At 43.9% G+C, this 18,973-nt stretch overlaps 1 protein-coding gene across 1 annotated transcript in view; it reads right to left on the bottom strand.

Annotated features, from left to right (window-relative positions):
* Positions 1-18,973, bottom strand: part of LOC127412171 (protein kinase C epsilon type-like) — a 183,891-nt gene that overhangs the window by 83,785 nt on the left and 81,133 nt on the right. The window contains exon 3 of the mRNA XM_051648324.1: positions 1,414-1,576. Within this exon, the coding sequence (XP_051504284.1) occupies positions 1,414-1,576 (163 nt within the window). The remainder of the gene's footprint in view (positions 1-1,413; positions 1,577-18,973) is intronic.

An 18,973-nucleotide genomic window follows, 5' to 3' on the forward strand; every position in this document is an offset into this window, starting at 1 on the left:
GAGACACAAAGGCTTTCTTTACAGAAGGGGGCACTAGACGGCTCACAAAACTGAATCCTCCACTGATCTGCATTCAAATCCTTCAAAACGTTTTACATCTCATATAATTTTTTCACTCTGGAGAGTAAATTGTAATTAAAACTGATAGTTGAAAGGATTTATACTTGTTAAATCCGCAATAGCAGTATCTATAAAATATACACTACCGGTCAAAAGTTTTGAATCACTTGACTGAAATGTTTCTCATGATCTTAAAAATCTTTTGATCTGAAGGCGTATGCTTAAATGTTTGAAATTAGTTTTGTAGACAAAAACATAATTGTGCCACCATATTAATTTATTTCATTATAAAACAAAAATGTAATAAAAAATAAAAAAACTTTTTTGAATTGATAACTTGGACCAAATAATAAAGAAAAGCAGCCAATAAGTGCCCAACATAGATGGGAACTCCTTCAATACTGTTTAAAAAGCATCCCAGGGTGATACCTCAAGAAGTTGGTTGAGAAAATGTCAAGAGTACATGTCTGTAAATTCTAGGCAAAGGGTGACTACTTTGAAGATGCTAAAATATAACACAGTTTTGATTTATTTTGGATTTTGTTTAGTCACAACATAATTCCCATAGTTCCATTTATGTTATTCCATAGTTTTGATAACTTTACTATTATTCTAAATGTGAAAAAAAAAATTATAATTAAGAATGAGTAAGTGTTTCAAAACTTTTGACCGGTAGTGTATATTTTTTAAATCCTCCAGTAACACTTGATTGTGATTGGCCCATTCTGAACAGCGCTGCCAGAAGTAACAGGTGCCACGTGACAGCGCTGTCTATGCGCTGCTCGATTTAGCAGTGGTCTACAGTAGTGGTCTGTCATCGTGTTTTTCAGAAAATAACTAAATAGATTTAATTTATTAAATGATTTAAGCAACGTATTTTAAGATTTTCTATATTTCAAGAACTTTTTAAGCACCTCTTGGCAAAAATTGCTATTTTCAAGGGTTTTCCAGGACTTAAATTTGAAAAAGCCAAATTCAAGTACTTCAAGCACTTCAAGCACCTTGTACGAACACTGCATATTCCTCATGTTCTCCAGGGAGGCAGGGCTCAGCGTGCCAGTGCATGGCTGTGTTCTTGCGCAGTGTGGAGGAGGCTTTGCCACCGTTTGGAGAATAGACCAGATACACTCAATAAACTCCTACTGTAGTGCCATCACTCTGAAACTCAGGGCTTTCCCTGTCGTTACTATGGAAACTCTGAGGGTACGGAACGGACCCGTGAACGGACCCGTGAGGAGGGAGTATACAATGGTTATGTCAAAACTCAGACACAGACGCAGCTGTACAAACACCACTTTACAAGACAGTAAATAACAGCTGATGGTCGTCGCCCCTCACAAGGACAGGACTCACCAGATGAAGTCGCGGCAGTGTGAGCAGTACGTGGGCTGTCTCAGGTAGGTGGCCATGAACTTGTGTCCGTTGACTTGATGCACTCTCCTCCGGACCGCTCCCTGCCTCTTCCTGGGCCGCATGCGTTCACGAAATACGCGCTTCTCATTCTCACAGCTTCCTGCTGCAAGACACATACAAACACACGGATTAAATGATGTTATAAATCCACAACAATGCAATCATTCTGCAATTAAAGACCCTATGAAATCAGAGTTTTGTGGCTGGGGATTGAGTCAAGTCTATGCAAGTGTACTCCTAAATACTGACATATTTTTCTCTTCTGGGACGACAGACTAAAAATATTGATGACTCATCTTGCGCTACACAGATTTGTGTCCAATCAAATGCTTTCTATAATGAGAATGTCCCTCCCCCTAATACCAAGTTAGTAAGTAGCAAGTCATGTTTCATGGCTGTGACTAAAGTTTATAGACCTTATTCACAGTAGCACCATCTTTGAAAGTGAAAAAATGCGCTGCTGTGAAAAAGGTCAATTGGCTATTTAAAAAAAGGATGAGCTCTTCAATATGTCCCGCCCAAACATGCTGTTTTCAACACAGAAAAGAAAACTGCACTCATCAAGTGATACTGATGTTTTTTCTAAAACATCATGCATAAACTAACTCACAACCTCATTTGATTGGACAGTTTCTCAGCAGCTTTGTGATTTTTGAGTCTTTTTAGCCGGAAGAGAGAGATTGCATATTTTAAAAGCAAATTTTATCACTGTTTAGAAGAACACTAGCATATAGATGACATTAAAACTTATACACATAGGCTAAAAGTAACACAGCTTTAATTTTGATTTCATGTAGTCTTTAAAGGCTTATCCAACAGTATTTTTGCATGAATGAACCTGGTCTCAGAACAGTTTGAAAGGCAACTTATTTTCATCCTATCGCTGTATACAGCCTCCGAAGGCAGCATTTTCCAGCTTTCGGGAGCAGCCAAAGTCAGGCGAATGTTAGCAAAACCATTGCTAGCATTGCTTAATTAATAATAATTTAAAAAAAGCACCATAATATTCCCCTCTTCCAGAGCTCACAATTCTCCTCTGCCAGAGAAATAAATAAATAAATAAATAAAATTTTCTCCTCTGCCAGAGCATTAAATAATAATAATAATTTAAAAAAAAAGTTTTTACTTGCCAGATTTTGACAACATGTAAGCATAATGCCACTGAAAACTGAAAAAGATATTAAGCAAACCGAGAAGGGGTCATCTTCACATATATAAAGTACACATATATATGACTCCACGTGATATAGTTTACGAGATTGTAAATTTTATTTCATATTTTGTTTTAGCTTTTTTTTTAAGTAAAAATTTCTCATTCTATCAGTTTATATGATGTCATGAAATGATACAAGTTAAGAAATTTCATACACATTTTTAGCAAAAAATTCACAAGTTTGGAGCATAATATTGAAAATAGAATTCCACGTATAACAATAATTTAATAACTGCATTATAAAAAATTATTTAAGTGCTACTACTGTATATCAAAAGTACCATTATTAGCAAAAACCCCTGTATAGATGCTGCACAAGCCTATTTGTCAAATTCTTCCATAATTACAATGTTTGTTTAAGTTAAAATATTACATAATGTGTAATTGTGCCTTTAAATATTTATATGTACACATTTATTACACATACTACATTTTGTCAGTGGTGAAAACAACATCGCTTTCCACTTGTAATTCATCTACAAACGAATAGCAAAAAATAAAAAGTTTATCCATTCAGAATTTATTCCTCAATGCTTACAAGCAAAATGTGACAACTGTTTCACAAATCGCATGCCCGATTCTGAGCTCCACTCCATCAGGCCTTCAGAATTTCTACAGAATCCCTCAACAGTGTAAGTGAATAGGTAAGTCAGATTGTCAGATTCATCAGCCAATCAGATTGATTTATTTGTTCTTGGTGGTTGTGGTCTTTAGGATATGTCCCAGTCCAGGCCTTCTAGCTGGCCATGAGTGACGCAATCATGCTTTAAGAGATGTACGTAATTTGAAAGCGAAGAGCGTGAGATCTTGCTGACAAGACGGTTGTCATCACTGCCACATCACCATTGAGAAAGAGATCCTTATGGATTTAAAAACCTGAGATGTTCTGCATGATCGTGCGATTGATTAATTAAACAGGAAATGACTGATTTTCACTTAAAGCAAATTGGTAAGTGCTTTTGCATTGTTATAGCAAAGTGTAAATTAGGATGCTTGAGCATTCAATGTCGGATCAAGTTTTGAAAAGTAACCGGTACCCTGATGAAACAAAATTTATTGCAAGCAAAATTTAAATCGCAAATATTATTAGAGAGTTTTTCTTGGTATTAGACCTCCTTGGTTCTGGCTTTCATGCGTGGATGTGTTTTTAAAATGTCAATTGGTATTATTAGCTGACTACCACATAATGTATGATAGGCATATGGTGTCACCATTCTGAACAGCACTGTGGCAGCAGTGGAGTCATTCAGGTTCCTGGGCACTACCGTCTCAAAGGACCTGAAGGGGGAGACCCACACTGACTCCATTGTGAAAAGGCCCAGCAGAGGTTGTACTTCCTTCGCCAGTTGAGGAAGTTCAACCTGCCACAGGCGCTGCTGATACAGTTCTACTCAGCAGTCATTGAGTCTGTCCTTTGCACTTCAATAACTGTCTGGTTTGGTTCAGCTATGAAATCAGATATCAGAAGACTACAAAGGACAGTTTGGACTGCTGAGAGGATTACTGGTTGCCCCCTGCCCTCCCTTCAAGAACTATACACTTCCAGAGTGAGGAAAAAGGCTGGAACCCACTCACCCTGCCCACTACCTTTCTGAACTGTTGCCTTCTGGCCGACGCTTCAGAGCTCTGAGCACCAGAACCATCAGGCACAGGAACAGTTTTTTCCCTCAGGCTATCCATCTCATGAACAGTTAAAATTGCCCCATTGAGCAATAATTATGTGTAATTCACAGTCTAGTCTTTTTATATTTATCTAACACATCCAGCCTCTTCTGCCATTACATTCCCTTGCACTGTATATAACAGATTTGTATTAGATTTGTGCTATGTATGTATATGTATGTGTGTGTGTGTGTGTATATATATACACACACACACACACACATATATACATAGTCTTATTGTGTATTCTATACATACTTTATTTTCTATAAAATTTTTATTTATTTATTATTATTTTTATTTTTATTAAATTTTTAATTATTTTTTATTATTATCTATGTCTTGTTGCTGTTTTGTATTGTTGTGCACTGGAAGCTTCTGTCACCAACACAAATTCCTTGTATGTGTAAGCATACTTGGCAATAAAGCTGATTCGGATTCTTATTCATTGTGAAACTGTGTTTTCTTAATGGCATTAATCGCACCGAAGGCCTAGACTTAAAATGCACAGGCCGCGGCTGCATTTTGTTACATGTTTGTTTATATATCAAGTCAGTCAAGTCAAGTCAATCATTTTTATTTGTATAGTGCCTTTCACAACACACATCATTTCAAAGCAGCTTTACAGAAAATCATGCATTAAACATAAAATGAAACCGTAATATCTATAAAGTCTTAGAGTCATCATTGTGTAGTTTGGTTAAATACAATTATTAAGTGTGTATAAAAATAAGTAATTAAATAATATTTGTATTTAGAAACCCAGTGAGCAAGCTGAATGCGACTGTGGCAAGGAACACAAAACTCCATAAGATGCACTTGATTTGCAATTATTTACATTGATATGTATAACAAGTGCTAAAATAGAGAACCAGCAGCTCCGCTAGCAAATGTTTATGGTTGAATGAATGCAGCACACATTAACAAGAGAGAAGTTGCACAGTGGTTTTTTCCTAATCCGTGCAATGTATGATCAGAATAAATGTTTGTTTTTTACTTTTTGATCACTGACTGTAAATAACAGAAAGGATATTAAAGAGACATGAAATGAAAATGGAGTGTGTGGATCTCATCTTTGGACACAAAATACACGGATCGAGCCAAAAGGAAACATTTAATTGCATTATGTGTATTGATTAAGGATCGCTGTGCTTAAGTTCTTCACCACTACACAACTCAATCTGAACATTTACTAGCCAGTGGCTAATATATTATAAAATTTGGTCATGAAAGCGATTGATTTGCTCGCAATGTAGAGGGCTGGAGGGTGAGTAAATGACAACAACATTTTCATTTTTGGGTGAATTATCATTTCAACTGTGTGTGTTTGTGTGATATGAGAGGCCATGCAGAGGCAGAGATCGATATCAGATGGACCAAGGGGGCATGACTGTGACACAGGCACAATATTGGTGAACTGTCACTGAGCAAGCAAAGATGGCCACAGGGGAGGACCTACTCTGTTTCTCTGTTTTTTCCATTTCTTATTCTCCTGCTCTCTCTGTTTTTCATTGCCTCTGTGGAGAAAGAGAACTATGATCACTCCTGAATATTACTTTATGTCCATGTATCCATATGCTGCAGTCACACTTCTCACCCGAGAGAGAGAGAACTAGAGAGGCTGGGCTGAGTAACAAAATGACACTGCAAGTTGTGCCAAACTGGCGAACTGACTGTCATCTCCTGTTATTAATAAAGCCACTGTATATATGTTTTGAAAGCTCCTGCATTTTGCCAACCCCAAAAAGAAACACAGAGCCCTGGCAGCACTGCTGCAAATGGCAAAAACTTCTAGATCAGCAATAGTTGACAGAGAAGAATATTCCTTGTTCATACAGAATAAACAAACATTTCAAGCGCAATGAAAGGAAGTGATAAATGAGCACAATGCACAATTAACAAATCCAGGGATGGGCTGAGAACAAAATACAGTTTATTTATTTTTCGCATTAGCTATGATCTTGAGTTCATGCTGAGGACAGCAATGACTTTGAGATGGACTGGTTGAAGGGTTGATCAATGTCAGAAATTAACTAAATTAATTATAATTTTTTATTTTTTATTTAGGGCAGTACTTGCCCCCTGAAATTGCAACATGAAAACACAAGAAGTCCGTAAGTTCTTTCCAAGAGTTCCAATACCCTAGGATCAGACACATTATGCCGACTCACTGACAAGCGCCATCTCCATCAGACATTTTGCATCTGCTCAAGCATGTTGTGTCAGCAGTGTGGGAGACCCAGGTTCAAAACCCGTGTTGAAACCAAGAAGTAATCACATTCGCTTAATCAGTGACGAGTGTAATTTGTAGGTTGCATTTTCCACCTTAACATTACATTTTTACTCCACTGATGGTTAGGTTTAGGTTTGGGGTTTGGGTTAAGGGGTTCAGCTTATAAAATATGCATTCCTCTTCATTGTATTACATCCAGAAGCGTTAAAAAACAAAACTTGCTTTACAACCCACTTTTGGCACCCCTACATGGACAATACACCTGGAACTGGAGCTCACACATGCCCATACGCCCAACAATACTTACCGCTTTGGCCACTGGGAGCAGTGTTTTGTATTTCAGTAAGCACAGTTTTTTTTTTTAGAAAAGTCAAACTACTGCTTTAAATTACATTGTATGATCAGTATATTGATTATAAATCTTAAACCTTTATGACAGCTTTTTTTTTCCAAGTCGCGACGGCGCAGAAACTCGCCTGCTTGCACGTGAAGAAGACATTTGAGACATGTAAATGACCAATCACAGTTTGATTGTTACATGCTATCGTGATACAACAATAATAGACTGTCATGCAACAACATCTCATTTAAAAGGTCCCGTATATCAGAGCTGCGTCAGATGCGTATGAGCTCATGATGCTTTGAGTGCTCGGGTGTTTCATTCTCTCTCTCTTCTCAACAGTTCCCTGTAACTGTTAACTGACTTGTCTAATGATAAAAAGGCAAATATCAATAAAACTTCTATCATTTACCATCTGCAAATATGCTGATATCTTGTTTAAACAGTCTGTGACACTCCAAGCAGGCAATCAGGTCCGAGTAAACTGGGTGTGGTCAGTAGGTTGATGCTCTTGCTGGATCCGCACGAGAGCAATAGAGCAACTTCAAAGTTAAAGCTCTTCACGTCTGCTATAACTAAATGTCATATTCACAGTGCATGTCACAATTAGTTTGATTCTGTCTTTTTGTAAGAAAAATGTGACTGCTAATGTGCACATATACCATATACTGGACTACTGTGTGCACTGTTGTTATTTCCTTCTTCCTAATGTATAAAAATGTATTTGTGTAAACAAATTACTAAAATTGTAAGACTAAACAGAAACCAGGAGAAACTGCTATCTACCATATAAAACACACAACATCTTATTTTTATTTTTACAAAGTTAAAGTTTTGTTTGAAATTCTGAGTAAATATAATGGCAAATTAAACAAAAAAATGATTAGCCACTTTATGTATATGTAATATACTATTATATTAATTTGTATGACATATCAGTATTATATCTGTATTATATCGGTCTATCGACCACCCTGTTCTCTGGATATCGGCATCAGCCATTAAAAAAACCTGTATCAGTTGCAACAGTACCATTTTAGCACTTGTTATACATATCAATGTAAATACTTGTGAATCGTATTTACATAGAAAAGTGCATATAAACAAACATGTAAAAAAATTTAGTAATATAGAATGTGTAATAAATGTTTACATATAAATATTTAAAGGGATAATTACACATTATGTAATATTTTAACTTCAACAAACATTGTAAATATGTAAGAATTTGACAAATAGGCTCTTGCAGTGAAAAAAACAATAATAGAAATTTTGAAAATTAATTAGCAATTAATCATAATTAATTAGTAATTAATAGAATTAATTGCATATCAATATTTAATGAGAAAGGCCCCCAAATAAAGATGATTATATAATAATAAATTAATTATAAATATAATACAAAATAAATATAATTCACATTCAAACACATTACATATAAATAAATTGTGGCAACAATCATTAAAGCACTTAGACAGTACAAAAACTGGCTTTAAATTCCAAATATTGTTTGTTATATTTCCATACCATAGAATATAACCCTATTATTGGCCATACTTCCATCTGTGCTATTTTTAATTGTTGATGTACAGTATGTACTCATGCGTCTGACTAGTACTTTTGGAGCTTATCACTTCTGGAGCCTATCACTTTTGTTGCATCATGTCTCACTAGTTTTCAGTGTCTCTAACTAGAAGTGCTGTGTTTTTGCAATGATGTGTCAAGTTAAATGTAGTTTGAATCTTTGAAATGCGCATTTCGAGATACCTGCATTCTGTTGTGCTCAGTTCAGCTGTAAAAGGATGTCTGTGGAAGGCTGTGCTGCCTGCTCGTTGGTTTCACTTGGTTGGTTTGATTGGTGCATTGCCTGTACAGCTGGAGCACTGACTGTCCCCTACAGCTATAGATTTGCTAAGACATCAAGGTGGTTCATCAAGGTTGAACTGCTCAAGAAGGGTATAACTACAGGCAGTGCTCCAAAAAGGGGCGGGAGCTCCAAACCATCATTAAAGATATAGGGAGCCCCTTACCTAACCCTTTCCCTAACCTTAACCTTAACTGTGAGTGGAAGTAGCGCTCCCTTTTGGTGTTGCTGCAACCCCCTTTTGTAGTAACCCCACCCCCTTTTGGAGATTCTGCCCCCATTTGGAGGTTTCCAGCCTGCAGCTACACCCATGTGAACTGCTCTGATGGTAGAACATTCCTTCTTATGGAACTAACGTACAGGTCGGGGGCTTGATTAGTTGCGTACATTTTTGTCATGAAATTAATCACACTAAATGCATGCATTCAGTTGACAGCCCTAGTATCAATATTTCAATTTTAAGTAGGTTTTTCGAGCTAATAAAATGGTCTTACAGTCTCTCAGACCCCAAACAGAAAATGAGGGTTAAACACTCTGTAATGTGCTTGTCTCTAAACGATGGGGATTGAATGTGCAGATGTTCCACGGCTGGTCTTGTTCTAATCACCATCTAAGGACAATGGACCAGTGGCATCTGTCTAGTCTCAAACTAATACCACTGAAGTGAGTCCATCTCATCTGTATCACTCACATCCTCCTCTCAGCTGCTCGAAATGAGAGAGAGAGAGAGAGAGAGAGGAGAAATTACAGATGCAATAGCACATACTACATATCTCAGTATGACATGGCTGGTCATTTATCAGCTCTCAGTCATTAACACACTCAGTGAGGGTGATAAGAACCCAGCACACATTTCCCAACCACAGTCCCTCACAGACAGTCTACTGCAAGAGTATAGTAGCAGATTTAAGATTTAAGATAACATGACAATCAAATTATACCTTATTAACTTCCTTAATATATATACCTGGACTAATTATGTATGATTAATCAGTGCATGTTACTCTACAATACATACCGTATCAGGGCTAGTCAACTCTGGTCATGGATGTTCTTCACAGTTTTGTTCCAACTCTAATCAACATCAAATGTATGACCTTACTGTTACCCCCTGGCCCTGCATAGCAAATACGGTATCACCTAGCAGCAGGCAACAGCTGCTTAGCAACAAGTTTAGCCATGCCCATGATGGTGTGGTGCCCTCTACTTCTATAATGGAATATAAGGCACATTAATTACATCATTCATCACATTAATGTTTCTCAGTTGCCACATAAACTCAATCTCTCTCATTCTCTTATGCCCTATTCTTCTTTTAGGTAGCCATCAAAATGAAATATGTCTCTGGTCTTTTAAAAAACACACTGATTTCAAACCACAACCAGAGGAGAGCTCATTATGTGTGGACGCCTCATATACCCAAGAATCTATTTCACAGCACTTAAAAGCACACAGAATAGCACACCCAGTCCAAATAAAATATTTTCATAGCAGCAATATCTACCACCATTTGTTTTAGTGGTTGACCAATACAGGTTTTTCAGTTGCTGATGCCAAACTCTTGAGAGCAGACTGGTTGATGGCAGATATTATGTCAATTTATAAAATGGAAACTTTCAACTTTAAATTCGGATTGGATGAGATGCATTTAAATCCATTATTATGCTAATTTGCTAAATTGCTTGGCAACCGTAAACAGTTACGCTAATGAACTAAATTACTTGATGCAAGAATTGTTTATTCAATTATTATAAATAAAACTATAAAATAACTATTTATTGAATATTAGCTTTTTATCATGTTGCTGTTGTCACTGTTTCATAAAAGCAATAAACCATGAACAAGTTACAACTTGTACCCATGGTAAAATCACTGTAATCCAGGGTTACAAATTGAGGGGAACTTGGGGCAGAACTGCCACCAAAAATGACAAAAATGCCACCAAAATTCAAAGTGTGGGGGCAAAAAATGCCCTTGTAATTAATTCTTGTTTTTTTAGTGCTATCAGTCAATTAAAATATTTAATCGTGATTAATCGCATAATTTTTTTTGTAATTAATTGCGATTAATAGCATATTGTCACAGTCTGTCTCCCCCATGTTTCCTAGGACTCTTATTTTGAAGTGTTTCCCCTGGACTGCGTTACTCAGTATGCACTGCCCTCATCACTGCCATCTAATCCTCATTGTTCTCACCTGTTTTCCATTCCCTCATTAGCTCTTGTTTGTATAAATACCCTTTAGTTTTTGCATTCCTTTGTCAGTTCTTGTTTGTTGTTGTTTTGAGTTCCCGTTTGTTGTTTGACTGTTGATTTTGACCACACCCTGCCCAAAAGGGGGGGGGGGTTTGAGTGGAATATGTCATTCCCCAGTCGCTGCCCGTGCTCACGACCACGGAGGTCATTCCCCAGTTGCTACCCGTGCTCACGACCACGGAGGTCGTTCCCCAGTCGCTGCCCGTGCTCACGACCACGGAGGTCGTTCCCCAGTCGCTGCCCATGCTCACGACCATGGAGGTCATTCCCCAGTCGCTGCCCGTGCTCACAACCACGGAGGTCATTCCCCAGTCGCTGCCTGTGCTCACGACCACGGAGGTCGTTCCCCAGTCGCTGCCCGTGCTCACGACCACGGAAGTCATTCCCCAGTCCCTGCCCATGCTCACGACCACAGAGGTCGTTCCCAGCTCTCGTCGAGCCTCCCATGGCTCTGCCGCCTGACCCTGTCCCCGCTCTGTGGCCGCCTCCCAGGCCTCCTGACCCTGTCCCTGCCCTGTGGCTGCCTTCCAGACCTCCTGACCCTGTCCCCACTCTGTGGCCACCTCCTAGGCCTCCTGACCCAGTAAGGCTGCCCCCCAGGCCTCCTGACCAAGGACACAGTCCTGGCCCTGTGGCCACCTCCCAGGACTCCCGACTCTATCCCAGCCGCCTCCCAGACCTCCTGACCAGTCCCTGCCCTGAGGCTGCCTCCCAGACCTCCTAACCCAGTCTCTACCCTGAGGTGGCCCCCCCAGACCTCCGGACCCAATCCTTACTCTGGGGTCTCCTCCCTGGCTACCTGGTCATCTTCCGGGTCCCTTCCTCACCAGTATCTTCCTGCCCTCCTCAGCCATATTTGAGGTGCCAGGAGTCACCCCTTAAAGGGGGGGATATGTCACAGTCTGTCTCCCTCTTGTTTCCTAGAACTCTTATTTTGAAGTGTTTCCCCCAGAATACGTTACCCAGTATGCAATGCCCTCATCACTGCCATCTGTTCCTCGTTGTTCTCACCTGTTTTCCACTCCCTCATTAGCTCTTGTTTGTATAAATCCCTTTAGTTTTTGCATTCCTTTGTCAGTTCTTGTTTGTTGTTGTTTTGAGTTCCCGTTTGTTGTTTGACTGTCATAATTTTTATTAAAGCCTTCACATAGATCCTACGTCTCCTGTCTCATCTCAGCAATCATTCATTACACATATTTTGAAAGTGCTGAAATTTGACATTATATATCGTCATGGTTACTTTCGTTACCTCCGTTCTCTGATGGAGGGAACGAGATGTTGTGTTGATGTAGTGACACCAGGGGTCACTCTTGGGAGCCTCAAACACCTCTGCTTTTTTGAAAAAAGGCCAATGAGAATTGGTGAGTGGAATTTGCATGCCACTCCCCCGGACCAGGTCCCAGCCATTTCAGCGGGTAGTTCAGCGTTGTGGCAAGAGGCACATAACGTCTCATTCCCTCCATCAGGGAACAGAGGTTACAAAAGTAACCATGACGTTCCTTATCTGTCACTCACTCGACGTTGTGTCGATGTAGTGACACTAGGGGTCCCTATACAAAATGTCACAACTATCTGAATTGTTACGTGAACTGGCGGCATGTGACGGGCAGACTGCTGTGTGCCTCGTAGCCAGCACACCAGGTCGTCACGTAACCTCCCCCAACGCTCTTATGAGCATCGAACGGTCCTACAGGAACAAGTTGACTGCCAACAATAGGGACAGGCTAGCCCAGCCGAGGCCTCTTTTCCTCTATTTTCTCCCCAAAGAGTAGAATTTGTTAACTGACTGGGAGCCATAAGTGTCTATGTCAGGGGGTGTCCCTCCCAAGGGAAAGACACCGCGGAGACCACACCCTGCCCAAAAGGGGGGGGGGTTTGAGTGGAATATGTCACATGGTCTTATCGAGTCTTGTCGGATGTATGTCATGTGGAGAGGTCCCATGGTAGGTCCTACCCAAAGGGGGAGGAGTTTCTACAGAGCATGGCGACTGGGGCAGTGGGGCCTCTGCCCAAGGAAGACGCAGTTTGCCGACAGGGAAACAATTTTGCGGAAGATATCACATGGGGTCACCTTCGGGGAACCAGCACATGTGGAGCACCTACCTCAGTACATGGGCTCATTAGTGCATGTACTGGGCCAGCAGCGAGTTTCTCCACAAACTCAACTACCAGAGGGCTAAGGAGGAAAGTCATCCAGGGATCACAATCTGTGAACATGATTGGGAATCAAGAGCGCATGTCTTCACCTCAAGGGAGGGGAAAGGCACTATGCGCAAGTGGTACACCCGGCCAGCTGTCCCGGAACTTACCTGCTCGTGCCTGCCAATACACGGGACGAGACCGGCTCAACCCGAAGATTGTACAACCTCGCAAAGGTGTCTGTCAAAGAGGCGCCGCTGGCCAGGGCCCAGGAGGCCGCCACACTCCTGGTAGAGTGCGCTCGTAACCCCGCAGGGGGTGGCACGTCCTGAGCCTGATATGTCATTGCGATGGCGTCAATGACCCAGTGGGTGATCCTCTGTTTGGAGACAGCGCTTCCTTTCCGCTGTCCACCAAAGCAGACATGGAGCTGCTCGGAAATTCTAAAGCTCTGCGTGCGATCCAAATAGATGCGTAAAGCTTGCACCGGACACAGCAACGCCAAGGTTGGGTCTGACTCCTCCTGGGGCAGCGCTTGCAGGTTCACCACCTGATCCCTAAAAGGGGTCGTGGGAACCTTGGGCACATAACCCGGTTGGGGTCTCAGGATCACGTGAGAGTAACCCGGACCGAACACCAGGCACGATTCACTGACAGAGAACGTCTGCAAATCCCCTACCCTTTTGATGGAAGTGAGTGCAGTCAGTAGGGCAGTCTTCAAAGAGAGTGCCTTAAGCTCAGCTGGCTCCAAGGGCTCAAAGGGAGCTCCCTGTAGACCCTGAAGGACTACAGAGAGGTCCCACGAGGGGACGAGGTGTGGTCTGGAGGGATTCAACCTCCTAGCGCCTCTCAGGAACCTGATGATCAAGTCGTGCTTCCCAAAGTACTTACCATCTACTGCATCGTGATGAGCCAAAAAAGTGGCTACATACACCTTCAAGGTGGAGGGGGACTCTGTCCTGAGGAGCGTGAGATCCGAGAACCACGTCTGGGTGGGCCAGTAGGGTGCTACTAGGACGAACTGCTCCTCGTCCTCCCTGACCTTGCACAGGGTCTGGGGGAAACGCATATTTGCGTAGTCCAGGGGGCCAGCTGTGTTCCAGCGCATCTATACTGAGGGGTGCCTCGGTCAGGGCGTACCAAAGCGGGCAGTGGGAGGATTCCCGGGAAGCAAACAGGTCTACCTGTGCTCGACCGAATCGACTCCAAATCAGCTGGACCACCTGAGGGTGGAGTCTCCACTCTCCCCTGAGGGTAAGCTGACGTGACAGCACATCCGCTGCGGTGTTGAGGTCGCCCGGGATGTGAGTGGCTCGTAGCGACTTGAGGCGCTGCTGACTCCAGAGGAGGAGATGGCGGGCGAGTTGTGACATGCAACGGCAGCGTAGACCGCCTTGATGGTTGATGTACGCTACCATTGCTATGTTGTCCGTCCGGACCAACACATGCTTGCCCTGGATCAATGGCCGAAACCTCTGCAGGGTGAGCAGTACTGCCAACAACTCTAGGCAGTTGATATGCCAACACAGCCGCGGGGCAGTCCAGGAGCCACGGGACAGTCCAAGGATTGAAGAGGTTGCAACAGATCAGCGTGATGGTCATGCGATGTGTCCCGCGGCGCCATGCCCATCTCGGGACTCGAGTCTGAAGCAAGTGCTGAAGCGGTCTCATATGCATCAACCCGAGCGGTGTGGCCGCTGTTGAGGATGCCATATGCCCCAGGAGCCCCTGAAAAAGTTTCAGTGGAACCGCTGTCCTCTGTCTGAACGCCTTCAGACAGTTCAGCACCGACTGTGCATGCTCATTTGTGAGGCGCGCTGTCATCGAGACTGAGTCCAACTCCAAACTGAGAAAAGAGATGCTCTGAACCGGGGAGAGCTTGCTATTTTCCCAGTTGACCCGAAACCCCAGTCGCCAGTCCAGGATTGGTCGCAACCCACCGCCTTTCTTTGGTACGATGAAGTAAGGACTGTAGAACCCTTTCTTCATCTCGGCTGGAGGGACAGGCTCTATCGCACCCTTGCGCAGAAGGGTAGCGATCTCTGCATGCAAGGTAGCACCATTCTCGCCCTTCACCGAGGTGAAGCGGATGCCGCTGAACCTGGGCGGGTGCCTGGCGAACTGAATCATGTAGCCGAGTCGGATGGTCCAGGTCAGCCATCGGGACAGGTTGGAAAGCGCGAGCCACACGCCCAAACTCCGGGCGAGGGGGACCAAGGGAATGATCAAGTCAGACGTACCGGCGGATGGGGCCTCGTGGCGGGGCGGAGCTCGAGGTGCCACGTCGAGGGGGCTCGAGCCCCGTGGCCGTGCTGAATCCAGGGACATCGAAGCACTTACCTGGCTCCTGCCGCCCACCATAAGATTGGCCGAGGAGGGGAGAGGAGGTATCTCATCCCTGTAGTCCACCGGAACCAATCCCGTGTGGGCGTGTTTGTGCCACAGCTGGGCGCACCGGGGCGGGGGGTCTGCCGCTGGAGTGCCATACCTGCCAAAATGGGAGAGTGGACAGTGATCATGAAGACGGCCATGCGCACCGGACATGTGACCCATGCGACGAGGAAACCATTCTTTTGTCAGGCTTTTGGGTGCCACAGCCTCCTGGGCATGCGGCGACAAAAGATTCTCCTCCCGGCCCTCCACCGGGGGATGGAGTGATCTGTCGACCAGCTCCAGAGAAGCAGGTCTCCTCGCCCCTGTGTCACCCGTCTTGGGGGCGCTTTGAATCCTTCCTCGGGTTCTTAGCGGCTGGCCGCGAGATGGGTGGCGTCTGCTTCCTGTGGAGGGCTCCACGCCGGAGCCAGGCCATGGGGGCGGGCTGCGGCGGAGCCAGTGTTGTTACTGCAGGAGGACTCCTTTGGCGACGAGCAGACAGGGTGCGGGGTCTTAAGCTGCGCCGGGCCAGGATATGTTGTAAGGCCTCCATCTGCTTCTTCACCGCCGAGAACTGCTGGGCAAAGTCCACGAAGGCATCACCAAACAGGCCAACCTGGGAAATGGGGGCATCAAGGAACCAAGGTGCCTTGTCCGCCTCTCCCATCTCGACCAAGTTGAACCAAAGGTGGCACTCCTGGACCACCAGGGTGGACATTGCCTGCCCGTGACCTTCGTCGTCCGGAGAGCGAGGTCGGTGGCCAAGCACAGTTCCTGCATCAATCCCAGGTCAGAACTACCCTCGTGCAGTTCTTTTAGCACCTTGGCTTGGTGTACTTGCAGGAGAGCCATGGCGTGCAGGGCCACCCGGGAAAGCATGTCCATCTTTTCCGCATCGGCCTGAGACTGGGCGACCATGACCACCAAAGCCTCTGTGTCAGACTGGACGAGCCCGCTCTCCGATGCTGCACTCGATAACTCATCGTCTTCCCAAGCTCTGAACAAGAAGTCGAACTCGCCCTGAGACGAGCCGGCGGTCTAGTCCGAGAGCCCGACCGGGGCAAGCGAGCATACTGGGGAATGGGAGGTCTGTGGGAGGATACCCGGCAGAGGTGGTCCCATTGATGTCCCCAAATCTCCGCCAGTGCTAACCGACGCGGCCTCAAACCCGTAGGTAGAAGGACCGGTGCGGGGAGCCGCTGGGGTGGCTTGCTTTCTTACGAAAGCAAGCCGCGACCGCAACGTTGCCATGGTCATGTTCTCGCAATGAGACAGCGATCGTGGCCATCAGAAGCGGAGAGATAATGACCGCAACCAGGAATAACAAACAGAAAGGCATCTTTAAAAAGACATTCCATGTGTGCCGCTCTTTTTGTGAACGAAAATATACTCTTTTAGAATATACTCTCTTATTTTCACTCTGCTGAAGCTCCCAGGGGCGTTCTCTGCACTCCACGGGTGCAGAGGGGGCGAAGCCGCTGCAATGCACCGTAAATCCAGCAGTTTTGAGGTGCGCCTTTGGAGGGAATTGAATTCAGTGCACTGAATACAACCGCTCGGCTCCGAAGAGAAAATCTGAATGAGTGGTTGCATACCAGCTCCTTTTATACCCATATGTCCGGGGAAGTGGCATGCAAATTCCACTCGCCAATTCTCATTGGCCTTTTTTCAAAAAAGCAGAGGTGTTTGGGGCTCCCAAGAGTGACCCCTATTGTCATTGCATCGATACAACATCGAGTGAGTGACAGATAGGGAAACTTATTTTTCTGTCAAAATGCATTTTTTCCATCTTAGGAAAGAAAACAAAACAATATGTAACAATATAATTTGTTACTTTATTACAATTGTCCAAACAAAGCCTTCCACAGTATTAAGATAGAAATGCACTAAAATGGCACCAATTCAAGTAGCATTAAATGTTTCCCAAAGCCTAAGTGGGAGATTGACTAATTGAAAGAACTAGTCCCCACATAGGTTGCATTTTCATTGTAATGGGCATTAAATCTCTTAAAATCTTCCACAATATGAATCTGCCGATAGACTGTGGCTATCTGTTTTGCTAAAGCAATCGTTAAGCTGTGTTCATGATTCGCATCAGGGCGGCAACGCCAGTATCAAGCGACACTTTGAACTTCACATGAAAAGTGCTTGCAGACCAAAACGTCTCATTCTGCGTTTTGGTGATAGTTAAGACTTGACTTTCTTCTGTTGTAATTACAAAGTGCCTAACATAGGCTGAAAAATACTTGCTTTCTATCACAAGTTCCATCTAAGCTTGTTTTGTACATCAAATAGTGTTAAGAGCTCCTTTCTCCATCACTTTATCACTGATACGAAGCACTGTTGTTGTGTGTGTGTGGTGTGTGTGTCAGTGTAATGAGTCCTGTAGGACACATTACAAAGGTTCTGCCCTTCCAACAGGTGGTTATGCTGGTTTATACTGTATTAACGGTAAATGCATTAATCACGATTAAGAAAAATGAACACTTTAAACTTTTTTAATTAATCGCATGCATTAACACGTTAATTCTAACAGCTCTAGTTTTTAAATTTCAACATCTGAAATTGTTCTTAATATTCTATTATAGTCCTAGTTATACATAACAAGTGAGTTGATATTTAATTTAATTCTTGGTATAAGTGGTATGTGGCGAGCAAGGCGAAGCTGAGTGGCGTCTGGGCAGAGTGAGGCCGGGAAGATAAGTGGTGAATGAGCACCACCTATGTACCACACCGGTCTCGCGTTCCAGTGAGGGGCATTGGGAGTATTTGAGGAGGGTAGATAGTGGCAGATGAGAGCGAGAGATGCATGAAGCTGTGTGTGACTGTGTGTCAGTGTAGTGTTGCAAAAAAAAAGCAAATCTGTTGTGTACTGCTGAAAAGCGGACTTATTGTGTGCGACTGAAAAGTGCAGCAATAAATGTCTACGTGTTTTGTGATGTTGAGAGAGTGCTCGATCCAGTGGTGCTGGAGCTCTGCGTCAACCGACAACCGAAAGGGACAGCTGAGGGGTCCAGTGCCATTCCCTGGCGTCACAGACGGAAGCACGACAGCGAGCTGAGGGCCAGTCGACGGCATATCCGGGGCCAGCGAGCCCGTCTCTCTCTCTCCTCTCTGCTTTCTCCTCTCTCTCTCTATTCTCCCCTTCCCACTCTCCTCTCCCTCGTCCTGTTCCCACTCCCAGGCACATGCGGGTCAGATGCAGAGACCATCATGACGCATCAACGTTCCCTCCCTAGAAATGGGGAGGGGGGGTTGTATGTCACAGGCCGGAGAATTCCCCGACTTGAGTTTGGCGATGGGGGTATGTGGCGAGCAGTGCAGGGCCGAGGGGCATCTTGGCAGATCGAGGCCGGGAAGATAAGTGGTGAATGAGCTACACCTGTGTGCCACACCGGTCTCGTGTTCCAGTGAGGGGCGGT

This window comes from Myxocyprinus asiaticus, chromosome 21 (genome assembly GCF_019703515.2).
Source record: "Myxocyprinus asiaticus isolate MX2 ecotype Aquarium Trade chromosome 21, UBuf_Myxa_2, whole genome shotgun sequence".
NCBI classification, from domain to species: Eukaryota; Metazoa; Chordata; class Actinopteri; order Cypriniformes; family Catostomidae; genus Myxocyprinus; species Myxocyprinus asiaticus.